Source organism: Mytilus californianus, unplaced genomic scaffold, assembly GCF_021869535.1.
Source record: "Mytilus californianus isolate M0D057914Y unplaced genomic scaffold, xbMytCali1.0.p SCAF_3, whole genome shotgun sequence".
In the NCBI taxonomy this organism is placed as follows: domain Eukaryota; kingdom Metazoa; phylum Mollusca; class Bivalvia; order Mytilida; family Mytilidae; genus Mytilus; species Mytilus californianus.
In genome coordinates this window covers 109,813,027-109,831,967 of record NW_026262679.1, presented here as the reverse complement: position 1 = coordinate 109,831,967, position 18,941 = coordinate 109,813,027, and the positions used below count along the sequence as shown (strand labels likewise).

General features: G+C 30.6%; 1 protein-coding gene across 1 annotated transcript in view; it reads left to right on the top strand.

Moving 5' to 3' along the window:
* LOC127735773 (cGMP-specific 3',5'-cyclic phosphodiesterase-like) overlaps window positions 1-17,134 on the top strand; it is an 88,046-nt gene extending 70,912 nt beyond the window's left edge. Inside the window, exons 18-21 of the mRNA XM_052246080.1 lie at window positions 2,119-2,202; window positions 3,009-3,102; window positions 4,461-4,594; window positions 10,287-17,134. Of these exons, the coding sequence (XP_052102040.1) occupies window positions 2,119-2,202; window positions 3,009-3,102; window positions 4,461-4,594; window positions 10,287-10,376 (402 nt within the window). The 3' untranslated portion in view covers window positions 10,377-17,134. The remainder of the gene's footprint in view (window positions 1-2,118; window positions 2,203-3,008; window positions 3,103-4,460; window positions 4,595-10,286) is intronic.
* The last annotated feature ends 1,807 nt before the right edge of the window (window positions 17,135-18,941 follow it).

The window sequence follows — 18,941 nt, the reverse complement described above, 5'->3', positions numbered from 1 at the left end:
TCTTTAATCAACGGAAGTGAGAGTTAAAAGATTTTGCACATTATTTGTGCTTAATTTTGATATATCTATATGTATATATGTTAGTCTTAAAATTACCCTACATTTCTTCTCAGTTCATTTTCTGACACATGAACTTCAACATCAGTAATAAGTTTACATCCTTTAAACCTTTATAAAGACATTTCCATACAGTCCTTGATTTTACATTGAAAAAAAAAGCAGTGACAAGTATGTCATGTTTGTAGGAGCCAGTACAGTATTATTGCGAACCAAATGAAACTTTTCCAAAGATTCATCTCTTATTAGTCAATCTATTTAAACTTTTGATATCTACACGAGTGAACCAACACCTTCCGACGGTACAGGCTGTTAGAGTAATCAGGATGGATACCAAAGTATGCTGCGGTTGTCTTAAAACCTCAGGAAAATAAAACTATAAAAAGACAACAACATCCTAGATTACTGCAAGGAAATGCTTTATTCTGGTCTACATGTTTCGCCACTTACGGTGGCGTCTTCAGGACAATTTAATGATAGGAAACAAATGCTGAAGTACATAAAATGCAGCTCATATGGGGTTACAAAAAGGTTAACAAGACGTGACATCACAATTATTGGTTTGACAATGTTAAAATGAAAGTGAAAGTAAAAGTTAATAAGGAATTGTCGTATCTTTTCCAAAATGGACAACACCTCACTGGACATTCCGTACCATTTTAACTGGCTTCACTCTGAATAAGGTACTACTTCCAATTGCTTTTGGAATAGTGTGGGATGTATGGTAGTCACACATGTAGGGCAATGTGGAAATTGCGGATAATCTGTATGGTATTTGCGGTTATGATACACTATCCATGTTTCAAGTTCATTTTGAAAATAAAGTCGTGTGGTTCTGCGGTTCATTCCGTTTTGCGGTAATTGTGAACCCCTGCATCCATACGATCCACCTTTGCCAAACGAGCTTTGTACTATACAACCACAACGCATGGATAACATTACAAACCCTGTTACGAGATTGCCGTTCCATTCTAGAAAGAAAACAATTAACTACCACACAAAAGGTCCAAAGAAGATTACCGCAAAACGGTATGAACTTTGCATTTTTTTGTTTTTGTTTAGTCAAAGAATACATTTAAGAAGGCCTTGATTTAAACATTATCATTTTCCAGTTTTTATTTGTCAAACACATAAAAAAAAATATTTTTAAATAGGAACAATGTTGAAAATTTTGTCAAAAATCAACTTTTATTAATGTTTGAATCACCGTTTACATTCAACAGATTGAAAATATATTATTAATATTGAATAAATACACATCACATGCAGTTTTGTGCGTATAAAACATGTATTTTCATCTTTTAGAAAATATTTTTTTTACTCAGGCAAATTAATCAGTGAGTGATGGGTTTCAATTAGATGAAATTTAAAGTTCCCAGTAAAAAAAAACTACACAGAGAACAATAGCTATTGTATTTATTCAATGGGACAATAGAACTGACAAAAGTTTAAATAGATTGACCAATAGGAGATGAATCTGTGGAAAAGTTTCATTTGGTTTACAGTTGCAAATCCTGCTACCATTCTAAGGTCAATTCAAATAACTAAAGGTCTCTTGCACATTTTTTAGTTTATGAGATTTTGATGAAATCTTCATAGATTAATTGGGTCCTTTTTATTCTTTCTAATCAGCATGCACTTTTTCAATGATATATGTCAGAGAAAAAGTAGTTGCAAATCCTGCTACCATTCTAAGGTCAAGTCAAATAACTAAAGGTCCCTTGCACAATTTTGGTTATGGGATTTTGAGGAAATCTTCATAGATTAATTGGGTCCTTTTTTTTCTTTCTAATGACTCAATAAATGAAAAAGATATTACTATCCAGTGCTCAACATGCAGTTTTTCAATGATATATGTCGGAGAAAAAAAATCAAACTTTGAAATATAACTCCAAGTCTAGGCAAGTTGTAAAGGAATTCAAAAGAACTGCCAAGAAACCTGCAGTTAACACCAAATTATTTAATGGACACAACCACCAACATTAGGTTTCTGATTTAGGACATGCACATTATTTTTATGTTGTTTAGTGTGTTAGTTTGTTGTTATTTATTTATTTTTAGGCCATGATGGATAGAGATAAGCAAGATGAACTTCCAAAAATGCAAGTTGGTTTTATTGATGCAATATGTATTCCTGTATATAAAGTAAGTTAAATATCAACATTTCTCTAAAGTAATGATGCTTTTTAGCTTACCTAGCCTAAAAAGCCATGTTATCTTTTGTATTATATATGTACACATGTAGTAGTAAATACAAGTAAATTGTATGTGTTATACAGTCAAAGGAAACTGTTTCATATCAGCCATCTGTGATCATATGGATAACGGATACAGCTGCTATCAAACTAATCTTTTATTATGTCATGCAATGTGAAAAACATATGTTTTATTTATAGGATAAAAATTCATGATACCGCATTTTCAATATCAATTAAACACCGTATCAACCTTCAACCAATATAAACTCTCAGGATTATATTGGTGTGACTCTCAGGATTATATTGGTGTGACTCTCAGGATTATATTGGTGTGACTCTCAGGATTATATTGGTGTGTCTCAGGGTGTGATATTGAAATAGACATATAATATTCTCTTTGCATTGGAATGTGATTTTGGATACATGTTTTCATTGTTGAAGCCACCTTCAAGAAAATTTCTAAAATCTTGTTCTATCACTTGTTTTAACCAGTTGATTTGTAATCAGGAGGAAATACTGGCGGAGGCAAATATAATGTACCAAAACATAATTTTTACAGTTTGATTAAGAACATGATCACTTACATTGCAGAAAAAAGTATACCATATGCTGGGTCAAAAAAATACTTTGTAAATCTTTCAGTTAATGACATTAGGTGGGTTATTTCATAAACAAGTTACTGTACTAAGATTATACCATACAGTAGAGCAATGGAATAACAAACAAATACAAAAGTACCCTTTAATTTTTCAGATGTTTGCAGAATTAAATCCAGGGCTAGAACCAATGTTTGTTGGTGTAACCAACAATCGTAATAACTGGCAAGCTTTGGCAGAAGACAATGAACGTAAGACAATGGGAAATAGCCATGGTAGAATCTTATTAATTAAGAATAGACTTTATTTTACTGATATATTCTAATTTGTTATGCATGTGTAAATGAATTATTTTTACACTTTAGGAATTAATACATTTTGAGTTTTTGTTATAATTGATATTATGTAAACTAGCATATTTTTTAAGGTTTAATTTTATTTAATTTTTTTTATAGAACTGCAAAGCAAAATTTAGTCATGAAATAATTTATCATTATTGTTACTACACACTTGGTTTAATACACTACATTTAATTATAACTTTAATTTGATATTATTTAATTTATAACTAATTGGTATTTAAATGCAAATATTTATAATTATGTCACTTTAACGGCATATAGTGGTGTTACAATCTATATAAAGTACATGAGAATACAGTAGTCCCATGTTTCAACTTTTAACTAATCATTTTACTAACATACGTATGGGAACCTATAGTTGCTAACTTCTTTGTCATTTGGTCTCTGGTGGAAAGTTGTCTCACTGGCAATCATACAACATCTCCTTATTTATATATTATAATTCCTAATGTACTGGGAATTTCAATTCTTAGCTGTAGTTGAATACCTGTTTGCCAGTATTACAAAACACTTCTTATATTCCCATATGATTTGATATATTCATGGTATTGTCCTTTGTTTATTATCCAGATGAAAATAGAAGTACCAAGCTTCTGATTGTTAAAAATTGATGGATTTGATGGGACTTTTAAGTTTTGTAACACATTTTTGAAAATTGAAATAGGGTACAAAATTTTCTATAAATGCCTGGATTTAGTTTTATTCTCGCAGAATAGTTTCTTTTTATGCCAAAAATTTTGAAACTTTATCTTGAAGATAGGAAAACAATTGTAAATAGAATAAATTTCATTTATGAATCAATATAATTTATTCAAAATGAATAATTCAAGTGTAGGACTGCCTTATGTGCCTCCATTTCCTGAAGAGTATAATTGTCCCTAATTGTACATTCTCTTATGTTTGGTCCTACAAAAACCTGTGCTGTATGCACCCAAATTTACACAAACATTTATACTTTCATTGTCACTAAATATGCTTTCAACAACAAAAAAAAAAAAATTCCTGTCAACATATTCATAATTTTAGTGATATTTAACAGGAAACAAAGGTAAAATTTAATCAGACCACAGTGGACAAAATTGCATGTTTTTTTCTGAATTCATGAAAATGCCTACCAAGCAATGTTAGTTAGATCAGTTCACTTCAGAATGATCTAAAATTTTCAATTAAGTAACAATATATTTTCAATAATGTAACTTTCTCTTATTGGTGGTGATTATCAAAATATTATTTCAATTTAATACATAGCAAAAACAACAAACATGGACAAAGAAAAAGAAAAAGAAAAAGAAGAAATCAAGGAAGAAAATGATTCTCCACAGACCATAAAACCTCCCAGAACCAGTAAAGTAAAACCAGACCAACCACTAACAGCAAGAAAGGTAAGTGTCACTTGTGAATAAGATTTACCTCACACCATAAAACCTCCCAGAACCAGTAAAGTAAAACCAGACCAACCATTAACAGCAAGAAAGGTAAGCATCACTTGTAAATAAGATTTACTTCACACAATAAAACCTCCCAGAACCAGTAAAATAAAACCAAACCAACCACTAACAGCAAGAAAAGGTAAGTGTCACTTGTAAATAAGAGTCACATCACACCATTAAACCTCCCAGAACCAGTAAAGTAAAACCAGACCAACCATTCACAGCAAGAAAGGTAAGTGTCACTTGTAAATAAGATTCACCTCACACCATAAAACCTCCCAGAACCAGTAAAGTAAAACCAGACCAACCACTAACAGCAAGAAAGGTAAGTGCCACTTGTAAATAAGATTTACTTCACACCATTAAAACTCCCAGAACCAGTAAAATAAAACCAGACCAACCACTAACAGCAAGAAAAGGTAAGTGTCACTTGTAAATAAGAGTCACATCACACCATTAAACCTCCCAGAACCAGTAAAGTAAAACCAGACCAACCATTAACAGCAAGAAAGGTAAGTGTTACTTGTAAATAAGATTTACTTCACACCATTAAACCTCCCAGAACCAGTAAAGTAAAACCAGACCAACCATTAACAGCAAGAAAGGTAAGTGGCACTTGTAAATAAGATTTACTTCACACAATAAAACATCCCAGAACCAGTAAAGTAAAACCAGACCAACCATTAACAGCAAGAAAGGTAAGCATCACTTGTAAATAAGATTTACTTCACACAATAAAACATCCTAGAACCAGTAAAATAAAACCAGACCAACCACTAACAGCAAGAAAAGGTAAGTGTCACTTGTAAATAAGAGTCACATCACACCATTAAACCTCCCAGAACCAGTAAAGTAAAACCAGACCAACCATTAACAGCAAGAAAGGTAAGCATCACTTGTAAATAAGATTTACTTCACACAATAAAACCTCCCAGAACCAGTAAAATAAAACCAGACCAACATTAACAGCAAGAAAAGGTAAGTATCACTTGTAAATAAGAGTCACATCACACAATACAACCTCCCAGAACCAGTAAAGTAAAACCAGACCAACCACTAACAGCAAGAAAGGTAAACATCACTTGTAAATAAGATTTACTTCACACCAATAAACCTCCCAGAACCAGTAAATTAAAAACAGACCAACCACTAACAGCAAGAAAGGTAAGTGTCACTTGTAAATAAGATTTACTTCACACCAATAAACCTCCCAGAACTAGTAAAGTAAAAACAGACCAACCACTAACAGCATGAAAGGTAAACATCACTTGTAAATAAGATTTACTTTACACAATAAAACCTTCCAGAACCAGTAAAATAAAACCAGACCAACCACTAACAGCAAGAAAGGTAAGTGCCACTTGTAAATAAGATTCACTTCACACCATTAAACCTCCCAGAACCAGTAAAATAAAACCAGACCAACCACTAACAGCAAGAAAGGTAAGTGCCACTTGTAAATAAGATTTACCTCATACCATAAAACCTCCCAGAACCAGTAAAGTAAAACCAGACCAACCATTAACAGCAAGAAAGGTAAGTGGCACTTGTAAATAAGATTCACCTCACACCATAAAACCTCTCAGAACCAGTAAAGGAAAACCAGACCAACCATTAACAGCAAGAAAGGTAAGTGTCACTTGTAAATAAGATTTACCTCACACCATAAAACCTCCCAGAACCAGTAAAATAAAACCAGACCAACCACTAACAGCAAGAAAAGGTAAGTGTCACTTGTAAATAAGAGTCACATCATACCATAAAACCTCTCAGAACCAGTAAAGTAAAACCAGACCAACCATTAACAGCAAGAAAGGTAAGTGTCACTTGTAAATAAGATTTACCTCACACCATAAAACCTCCCAGAACCAGTAAAATAAAACCAGACCAACCACTAACAGCAAGAAAAGGTAAGTGTCACTTGTAAATAAGAGTCACATCACACCATAAAACCTCTCAGAACCAGTAAAGTAAAACCAGACCAACCATTAACAGCAAGAAAGGTAAGTGTCACTTGTAAATAAGAGTCACATCACACCATAAAACCTCTCAGAACCAGTAAAGTAAAACCAGACCAACCATTAACAGCAAGAAAGGTAAGTGTCACTTGTAAATAAGAGTCACATCACGCCATAAATCTCCCAGAACCAGTAAAGTAAAACCAGACCAACCATTAACAGCAAGAAAGGTAATCATCACTTGTACTGTGGATTCGTTTATTTTCATTGGTACTAATTTCCGTGGATGGAGGAAAAATTTTATTTTCGCAAATGTTTGATTTTCGTGATTTTATTTTTCAAAAGTTTGCATATGAGCCTACAGAAAATTTGTATTTTGTTGAACAGTTAAATTTGTGGTTCACTCATACTCACGTAATTTACAAAAATTGGTATTCCACTAATAATAATGAATTCACAGTATATAGGTTATCCTCGGACCATAAAAGGTCTCAGAACCAATAAAGTAAAACCAATTTAACCATTAACAGCAAGAAAGGTAAACATCACTTGTATATTGAAAATTAGATGGTTGACCTTTGACAATATCGTTATATATACTTGACATATGACATTAACACTTGTCTTAGCTGAATTCATATTTTAACCTCTATGTGTCATTTCATGTTTTGTTTTTTATTGTTTGCTTGCTGTATCATTGACTACTTTGATTCAAATGATAAACTTGTTTGTTCTGTTTCTGTCGTTTAGGGATATTGACTACTGAAATTAAAAAAAAGAACATGTCTTCTTTGTTTTTGCTTAGAGAGTATTATGGAATGTTTCAAAAATGGTAAAATGGAAATAGGCTTGTTTTGGAGATATTTGAGTTTAAATATCAGAATTTTTTGTGATAAAATAATGTTGTTTCTTTTCAAAGAAAATGTATATGGAGATATGAAAATTGAATTAATCAAGTTTATCTTAGGAAAATATTTTGCATAACATTAATTTCAAATGCTTTTTTTTTTTTAATAATAAAAAGAAATTAAGTGATCCCTAGCAAAAAAATACACTGTATTATTTTGGAAATGAGTAAAGAGTTACAAAATATGAGGGGAAGATAGAAAAAAAAACAAGCCAGCATTCACTGCAGCTCATGTGGCTAATGCTTTTTTTACTGTTCATTTCAACAAAATGATTGTGTAGATTTAAATCTACTTCAAATCTACACATTGTCTTGTAAAATTACTGCAGTGAGATGTTTATTGGTTGTGCCAAGAACATTTTTGAAACACCAAACATCATTAGACAGTAAAAATCATATGTTGTCTAGGGGGTAGACAAAGAGAATTTTTTTTAATTAAATGGTCGTTCATTGCACATGGGTGCAAAACAAAATCCATAGGAGCTGAAATGCATTAAATGAGTTCTTCATTCAACAATCAAAAGACTTATTATTCATATAGATGTTTATAAATTTTTAACTATAGGTTTCCTCATAAAATGATACATGTAGATATAAAACCAGACAATTTTAGGTACGTTATTTGATTATATCATTTTTGTCAAAACTATTCAAATTTTTCTGAAACTATTCACATTTCTATTTATTTTTTAATTTGCAATAAATATAAATCAGTTTCAGAACACAGCTTAATCTTGCCTGAATAACTTTTATACTGCCTTTGATAGATATTTTACTTCCCTGTTTCAATGTATATAATATTCTACAGATCGTAGTAATTTTAAAAGCACTTATAACACTGTATACATATGGATGCTACATCACACACAAGAATAGATTTTCATTTTTTTCATCATTAAAGCCACCCTTTATGATAAGTTTAATACAGTTATTGTAATTTGCCCCCACAACATTTAGTTGCACCATACCTTCTTGAAACCTTAAAATCTTCCTGCTATTGTTAATGTTGAAAGTCAACTGTTGCAAACATTTCAATTATTTGGAAACTGTATTTGCAGTTATATATTTATCTGTTCTGAAGTGTTGAAAAAAACAGCAGACTTGAGACTGTAAACTGGAGAGGTATGATCGTCATATTTAATTTGGTGTTTGAGCAACTGAAGGGAAATGTGACATCTTGCCTAAATGTGGCCTTTGTTTACAAAATGCAATGAGAACATCTTGTGTGAATTAATCTTTTCATAGAGAGCCTTGAAGATATCCCCAAAAAATTAACTTAGGGTCAAATATGTATAACATCCATTTAATAATGTTTCTATTGCCTGATAAAATTGAAAATTAATTTTCTAACCGCTAATTCATTAAAAGTATTCTTATATCAAGCAATATTATTACTACATTATTGAGAGAAAATATTATTAGAGAATACTTAAAAAATGTTTTTAAGACTTTACCTGGAAAAATACGAAAGTAAAACATAATACCAAAGTTAAAATCAGTCAGTATGCAACTATATTACATGGTCTGCTTGTACAAGACAATGTTGTCAGTAGCATTAAAAATTTCTTTCTACATCAAAGTGCACTGTCAAAATTTTGTCATAAGCATGCATGTATACAGAAATATTTCTTCATTTTTAAAAGTTTAAAATGTTCACTTTATTTTTAATATGATTTTAGACTTAATCAGGATAAGGTGTCAATTCTAATAATATGTAATGTAAATTTTTATTTTTGTGTATATTTAAAGAAGGAAATAAATAATTATGCATTTGACCTGAATAAAAATGTGAGGATTCAAAGGAGTACTTAGGACAAGGAACATCAACATTTGGTCCCAAAATTATTAGTATTTCATACAAATTTTTCTCAGGAACTAGAGCCAGGAGCCTCCTGAAAATATCTAGCTTTATGTGAGCATGCCTCTTGTTTCACATGAGAATGTGACAGAGTGTTTTTAAACAAAGCATTATTTTTTTGTATTATAGAGTGATGCATATTTTCATCCTTTGCTCATCAACTTCCTGTTAACCAAATATTTATAGTAGGGTATCATTATTGAGAATAAGCCCACAGTACATCTTATTTAAATTACTTTAAAATATTTACAAGCTGAAATCTGTTCCATATATAATCTTTAACTTAACATGCAAAATTAGACTCAACTACGATTCCAACAAAATAATTCAAAAATTGCTGTTAGCAAAACTAATAGCTTTATGGGAAAATATTTTGCTCTACAATTTTAAGGTCAAAGCACAAACCAGGCATTTAGAGAGAACTCCAACAAACATTTTATTTTCATATTTATAACTTCAAAACTTCAAAACTGGCTTAAAAACCTCCAGATAAATGTATACCAAATAGTAAGGGAGAAAACTCTTAACTGTATTAGTTCTTTGTGTCTTGCTCTGTATAGATGAGTGTCATTTATTTCATTCATTGAATACAAAATTATTATTAAAAATCACCCAAATAAAAGGTGGGGCATATTTTTATGCAATGCATTTCAAATGTTGACAGGCTTGATTATTTTTTTTTAAATACTTGAATAATTGATCAATTGAATAATTAAATATGTTCATGATGTTAGAATTAAACATAGGATAATTACAAAAATGAGTTGCATGAAATTTTAGAACTGATAATGGCATTTTGTTTAGTTATACATGTATGACCATTTGTGGTTCTTGAAAGGATAAACATAAATCTTTGAAGTTAGTCTAATTTCATGAACAAAACATTTACCTATTTTAATATTCACATTGATTTCTTTTCAGAGTTCAATTAAATCAAAGCAGATTACACCACAAAAGAAAGTTGTCATTAAAGAACCAAAAGGCAAAACGAAAATTTGTACATTAATGTGACAAAGAATATGTTCAGGCGAGCAGTGTGATTGTAACAATAAACTATTCATTTTATATACCGTACTTCCTGCTGAAAGTAGCGAGAATCTTCTGATATTGGTGTTGAAGTTGACCTTTAAGTGTGGAAGAAAACATGGAAATAGACAGTATAGTTCAATTGAACACAGCATTTTTTCTTCGAATAAATCACTCTAGGATGTTTTATTTTTATAGTGTGTTATATATTTATTTAATTTTTGTCTATACATCGTATGGCAGAGTTCTAGTAAAAGTCATGCAAGACTTTTATTCATATTAACATGTAACTTGTTAGGCCTTTGTCAGTGCTAACCATGACAGTACTAGTATATATAATTTGTCTTGTAATACAACAGTTGTTTTAAACAGGCAAAGAAGCAAGATGAAATGCAATATTTGTTGAGCATTATTTTGACTCTAATTTGACAATTTTTGTTAGTATGCATTAAATGAAAGGTATTGCCTTTTATTGATATTTTCCTTTGATCTTTCTGTATAGTTTTACATCTCATGCTACAGATGTGAAATAGATTTTTCTCAGTCAAGTAGAAAGAGAATGTATGACATCACATGCTTACTTCAATGACAACATCTAGGAAAATGGTGATAAACAAATAATCAATAGTCCTTTAAACTTGGCTACATCTCATCTCATAATTATTGCCCTTTGATGAGATTGTAGCCGTGAAACTAGCTCTAGTTTCGGAGAACCATCGATAATCTAAATTTTATAACTATTCTTTGTATTAAAACATAATTTTAAGTTGAGCTTTATAAAGTTCTGAATTTGAATTTCAAAGAGTAGTGTATTAAATTGCTTGGGAGAGTGAAAGTTGCTATTAGATACAGATTTTCATTGTACTGCATCTGTTGTACAATCACGCTCTACTTCTAATAGTTAAAATACATTGTAGCTTTGGGACATGAACTAGTCATGTAAAATTGTAGATATTCGTACAAAATTTTTGTCTTCTTTATACAAATAAAAAAATTGAAATTTATCAGAATACTTCGTCATTTAGAAAATCTTTGTAAATGGCCAAAATGATTAGAGCTGGCAAAATGACTGGATATACAAATCTTTACTTTCTTTCATGTATTGGTAAAATTCCTTAAAATTCCCATTCTATTACAAGTATAACTATTTTTCGCCAAAGTATTTCAATTTCAGACTCAGCTTTAATCAGCATATGAAACTATTAGAAGTGGAGCATGATAATACAACAGGTGCTGTACAATGAACATCTGTTTCTATCTTAGTTTATTTTATCCTTTACAGTAGGTATTACTTCTATCATATTTTGTCCTTTGAGTTAGTGCATAATATCATTATCAGATGTATATTTCATAAGTAAGTGCTTTTCAAAAATTGGATAGATTATTTTTCCTTGAATCCTTTTCTTACAAAAGAGTTCAACAATGAAAGTTTGCTTGATAATTATACTACTGTTTCAATATTTCACATGAGATTTTCTAGGTTGTGTGTGCACAACTTCATTTATGGCAGACATTTAATTATCAACATTTTTTAAAGTTAACCTGTATTTATCACATTACCATAAATATCCTGTGCAAAGGATATATATTTTGCACATGCTAATCAACATTACTTGTAAATTTATTTAAGTCATGCTGGAGCAACTTTGATTTTAATATTGATCAGTATTTAAAAAATCTTTTGTAAAATATTGAAAAGAATTGACATCTTACAAAAAAAGTTGTTAAAGAAATGAAAGAATTTTATGTTGCAAGATTTACACTTTAAAATTTGAATTTTTTAATTAAGCTAATGTTTAGATTTATGATTTGGTTTGCCAGAGTTTTTGACTTGTGCATAGGGCAGCTAATAACTAGGGTCATTTTGTAAATTGTTATGGAAGGAGATATTAAAGACTGATAGTTTTTAGCTCACCGGGGCCCGAAGGGCCCCATGTGAGCTTATGCCATCATTTGGCGTCCGTCTTCGTCCTTCGTCGTCGTAAACTATTTCAAAAATCTTCTCCTCTGAAACTACTGGGCCAAATACCTTCAAACTTTAACTAAATGTTCCTTAGGGTATCTAGTTTATAAATTGTATCCGAGGTTTTGATCCATCGACAAACATGGCCACCATGGCTAAAAATAGAACATAGGGGTCAAATGCAGTTTTTGGCTTATATCTCAAAAACTAAAGCTTTAAGAGCAAATCTGACGTGGGGTAAAATTGTTCAATTGGTCAAGATCTATCAGCTCTGAAATTTTCAGACGATTCGAACAACCCATTGTTGGGTTGCTGCCACCAAATTGGTAGTTTTAACAAAATTTTGCAGTTTTTTGTTATTATTTTGAATATTGTTATAAATATATATAAACTGTAAGCAGCAATAATGTTCAGCGAAGTAAGATCTACAAAAAAGTTAATATGACCATAATTGTCAATTGACCCCTTAAGGAGTTATTGCCCTTTAAAGACAATTTTACACAATTTGTTCATCAAGTTTGCTAACATTTAAAAATCTTCTCCTCTGAAACTACTGGGCCAATCACCTTCAAACTTTAACTAAATGTTTCTTAGGGTATCTTGTTTATAAACTGTATCCGAAGTTTGTATCCATCGACAAACATGGCCGCCATGGCTAAAAATAAAACATAAGGGTCAAATGCAGTTTTTGGCTTATATCTCAAAATCTAAATCTTTTAGAGCAAATGTGACATGGGATAAAATTGTTTAATTGGTCAAGATCTATTGGCCCTGAAATTATCAGACGAATCGAACAACCCATTGTTGGGTTGCTGCCACCAAATTGGTAGTTTTAACAAAATTTTGCAGTTTTTTGTTATTATTTTGAATATTATTATAGATATATATAAACTGTAAGCAGCAATAATGTTCAGCAAAGTAAGATCTACAAAAAAGTTAATATGACCATAATTGTCAATTGACCCCTTAAGGAGTTATTGCCCTTTAAAGACAATTTTACACAATTTGTTCATCAAGTTTGCTAACATTTAAAAATCTTCTCCTCTGAAATACAGGTGAGCGATTCAGGCTCTTGAGAACCTCTTGTTTATGCCCCCGCTGTAGGCAACAGGGGCATAAAGTGTTACCCTTGACTGTCCATCTTTTTGTCCGTCTGTCCCTCCTTCCATCCATCTTTCTGTTTGTCTCTAACTTAAGTTTGCCTCATCCAAATTTTATGAAACTCGTACACAATTCTAAAAACTAGAACATGCAGACAGTTCAAACTTGGGCAGGAGTCATTTACTGTTCTAGAGTTATGACCCTTTTTAACTTGGAAAATTGCAAAGCTTGAGTGGGGGGCATTTGTGTCCTCAGACACATTCTTCTTTTATTTTTATGTAAAAGAACTTCAATACAGAGAATTTTTTTTTATATACAACAACTTCAATACAGAGAGTTTTTTTTTATATAAAACCATTTCAATACAGATAGTTATTTCTCTCATATATAGTTGCAAAAAACTATGATGTTGATAATTTTGGATTAGATACTCTTGATGACTCACCCAAGCATTTGATTGATTGTGGTTTATAAAGCTATATAGTTTAGAATTCATTGCTAACTTGTGTTCAGTCAAACTCTTCTTTGGTTTTCTTTCCCTAAAATAGAACATATTTCAGTTACTTAGCTGTTAATAAGCCAATCCTGAGCAAGTGAAAGTATACAGATCTCACATGTGAATAGAATTTAGTTTTTAATATATTAAATCATCCTTAAAAATAATTCAGAAATGGCTTGCTGTATTCTCAAACTGAAACAACAGCAAATGAAAACTAAAAACTATTTAGACATTAAAGCTTCAAACCGGTGAATGGTTAACAAAATAATTTTAAAAGAGTTCATTATTGTATATTGCAGTAATTAAATTACTTTTTAAAAAAGTAACTATATATAGTCATGATGAACATTTTCAAGTATCCTCTGAAATATGATAGAAATGGACAAAAGAAAAATACTTGAAAAATATTTGTGTTTCTATGAATTGAAATGTTTTATACCTCAATAAGATGTAGTTTGCTTATCCACTACATTAGTTGGACCATAGATGTATAAGGTATATTAAAGCACTAGTTTATTTATATGGAGGTTTGGTTATTATTAATATTATTTCTGTTTGTTTTTCTTGCAATGCCATAGACTTGTCGTGCTGTTCTTAAATGTTGGAAGAACCTTACTTTATGCAAGTACAAGTAAATTGTAATTTGCCTTTTTAGAATATAAAGTAATTTTGGTTATTTACAAAAATGCGACCAACAAAATATTATGATTGGTTAATAATGTTCTAAGGGGATATTCAACCAATACTTTATCATTAATATATAGGTTTTTTTGTGTACTAACATTGAAAATACCCTTATTTTTTCTTATTCTAAAATGGCAAAGTCATTTGATGATAAAAGAAAGATACAAAATAAATCCTTGTGATCAGAATGTCTTCTTCTTGTTGTGTGATACCTTTTAAACTTTTATGAAAAATAACATTAAATTTGTTTTAATTTAGAATAACATAATTGGTTTTACATGTTTGCTGGTTTCAGTCTTTGATTTGATGTCTTAAAACTCTTTTACTGTTCTCACCTGATGCATAACTCTTATTAGAAATATCAAGTCCATTGTTGATGGAGGTAAACAAAAAATTATTATATTCTAACACATTATTTACTATATGTAAATCAACTCTTAAAAAGTGATCAATTTATTGTTATGCTTTTGTTTGCTTAAGACTCGTTATTTTTATGATGTGATTATTTATTTATTTATTTAAATGACCCTAAAATTTTAGTATTTAATTTATTTATTGCTCTGCTTTATTTTCAACAGTGCCAACAGTATTGTCATTTATATCTGTTCTGTGATACTTAAGATTATAATTGCTTATTTTACAAATTCATTACAGCATGTACTAACAATGTTTTATCATTTGTTTTGTTAATTTATGTTAAAACCCGACTCTAAGAGTGGGGCTGCTATATTGCATTTACCTTGTCCTTCTGTCTGTTTGTCCATCTGTTCATCAAACAAATTTTTCTCCAGTATATTTAATAGCATGACTTTATATTTGGTCAGCACTTTGACATTGATGAGTTTCTACATGTGATCACTTTTTCGAGTCTGTCAAACACCTTCTTTCTGTTTTCCAATTCTTTGAATTACTAGTGGGGCTATACTTAATAGCACCACATGGCATGCAATCTTGTTCATATAGGTTTGAGTTTTTATTAGTTAGATGTATCGTCTGAAGTTTGTTACTATGATTGTTGAAGCATAGATGAATAAAAAGCCTGGCTTTATACATCTAGAGTTGAAGTATTTTTTTACATATATATATATTAGCTTGATGCATGAAAATTCCATGTTTCATGTTTTGTATGAATATTGATGTTTTGTTAAAACTTTTTGATTGATGATAGTAGATAGAACAATTTTACAAATTTAAGTGAATTTGCTTTAAACAAAAACTACAAATGGAAATCCTTCACTTCTGTTTACCAAAAGCTTGTCTCATATGTTGTATCTTTGTAATAGTGACTGTTTTTTACTTTGCCACAGATAGTCGATGTATCCTTGTTATAGATTCAATATTTTTATTAGAAAGTTACTTTATCACTACAATCTTACTATATAGTTCAAAACAGTTCTAACACATTGAGGTCACAATGATCTACATTTTGTAAGGTCTGAAGATCTTGTCAGTCATTAATCTTTGATTTGTTGATTTAGCATTGGCCGTTATTATTACGACAACAGTTTTCAGTACTGATTGCAACATGATAGTGACCTAATATTTAAATATTTTTGCAACATTTGGATCAGCATGACCTTCATTACTATAAATAGAACATATATTATTATCTAGGGCATTATCTTTAGTTCTAATTTACCTTTGTGTTGCATTCATGTTTTTGGCTCTCTAAAACAGAGATTTGATTATTTTTGTAGTTCTTCTAGTCAACAAATCTTAAACAGTATTATTTCAAAATTTGAATAACAGTGAAATCAGTATCTAGCTAGAAAAACAAATTATCATTATTTGATAAAACCTGGTGATTTTAAAAGTTTGCAGGTTAAGACATATTGTTTCCCTTTCAGAAGTTTTATCGTTCTGTTTTCAATTAGAAATGAATCTGTTGTATTCTTTCATATCTTTAAATGATTTCTTTTTCTTTTTTTGAAAATTTAACATTTGTAGTACAAATAAAAGAAATAAACATGTTAGAAATGTTTCAAGGGGTTTGGAGATTGTGCTGCTGGTTTATTGTAATTCCTCTTTATATTATTATCTTTCAGTGCAATTAATAGTGCATTAGTTGGATTACTCAAAATTATGTTCCATGTACAAGTTTAAAGGAATATTTTTGTTGTTGTAAAAACTATATGCCAATTTTGCCTTATTTGACAGTCTTACACCAAGCAACACCTTCTGAAGAAGTCAACAATCCAAACAACACCTTCTGAAGAAGTCAACAATCCAAACATACTGCCAGATTTATTATTATTGTATTATTTTGTTGAAATCAAGTTTTGGTCTTTTTTTGAAAACATTCAGCATTACACAATCAATAAAATACCTTAGAACATATACCTTGTTTTCCAAGACAACCACAAGAATATTTATTATTTAAAACTTTTTACCAATGATATTATTATATGTTGATAGTCTACTGTGATAGGTGATTGTTTTGTTATGTCTCATATTATAATGTTACATTTCTGTTTATTAAACTATGCCATTCTTTGAGACTAATGTTATTTATTCTTTGATATCTACACAGGTAGTTATTTTGATTGCAGAACTTTGATTGAGAGATGATTAATATGAAAAAAGATTTTATAAAGGCTACAAGACACATCTTATAGGCTACACTTCTGTTAATATAGACGATGAAATTTCCCATAGGCTCTCCTTTTACGACTAAAACTGTCCTACTTATACTATGAAGTTATATCCTGGAATAGAAAATTCACATGCCTTGAACTTCTTGAGTTCAAATTTCTACTAAAATTATATACTGCCCCTCTTTTTACTTAGTACTCTTGAGAATTCAAATGGCGTATTCAATAGAATTTTATGTAAATTGTATGCCACCTGTTATAGAAACTAAAACTTGAACTTTGGTTCACATCATTTCACTTCTATCAACATATTCAATGCCCTGACATTTCATTCTTAAATACATGATTTTTTGTCTCATCTGCTACGAAAGTCACAGAAAGCGATACATAGGGATTGCTTTTCCGGCGACGGCTTCGATGACGGCATCAACAATTAAGTTTTCTGCTCAAGTTAGATTGATAGGAACTACTGGTGATAGATCAATGATATTTTCTATAAAGTTGCATTACTATCAGTACATATCAGTTTGATGACTATTTTAAGGCCCTGCCCCTAGTCATGGTCCAGTGACTTTCAATCAATTAACAATTTTCAATGTTAAGTTTTATGATTAAGTTAGTTTGATAGGAACTACTTACAATAAACAATATTTCTATAAAGTAACATTGCTGTTTGTACATCTCAGTTTATCAACCATTTCATGGCCATTCCCACTAGTTGGTTCAGCGACTTTGAATTACTGTAAATTCAGAAATTATTGCGAAAAATGCGACAGGGTTATAATCGCAATAATTTAAACTCGCATTTTAAAATTTTTTGTATGAACTAAACAGGATTTTTCTCAATATCGCAAAAATTAAAATCGCATTTTAGTCTAAAATGACAAAATCGCAATAATAAATGCACGCAATAATTTCTGAATTTACAGTAATTAGCAATGTTGCTGTCCATCAGATTGTCTTTTTCTGAATTTAATGCCGACAGGCAACACATATCTCTGTGTCAACAGTTTATTATTGGTTGTTATTGGCTCTCAACTAGCTTTCCCTTTGGTCTTTATTCGACCCACAGTAAAACCCTTGCCAAAGTGGGGTTTGTGCTTGGCTGTACGATGTATAAATGTGCAGTCACATCCGATCAGAATATGGTGAAGTTATATCTGATCCCTCGTGTAGAGAAAATGCCAACTGTGGACACAGGGTCTGTATTTTAATAGGATTAAGTAAAACAAAAACTTGTATGAACATAGAGGAATGACAATAATTATTCAAATTCCTAAGCAGGATTTTACAGTACAGGATATCCGAAGATATTGAAATTCTTGAATTTTGTTAGATAGTATTAACAGAACCAAAGTAGTGCATTAGGCATCGACTGTGTGTGTGTGCGTGTTGGTGTGGCAGCAGGGAAAAGGGGGGAGGGCAGGATTTTTTAGAATCAAAAGATGAATGGTCAGTGACTAGCCCAAATGAAAGTTTGATATTTACCTGCCAGATTTTCTAAGGAAGGATTGTCAATATTTACTATTCATTGAGGTATATATCAACTATCTTTCATCAAATAGATTGATATAAAAGGGCTAAAAAGATTTACTAATAAACTAAATTGCTAAGCTGGACAATGCCGATTGTATAATATTTATTTTTTAAGATTTCCGATTGTACTGTGTAAATTTATTTATAATTCTTAAAACTTTTCATGATAAAATGAC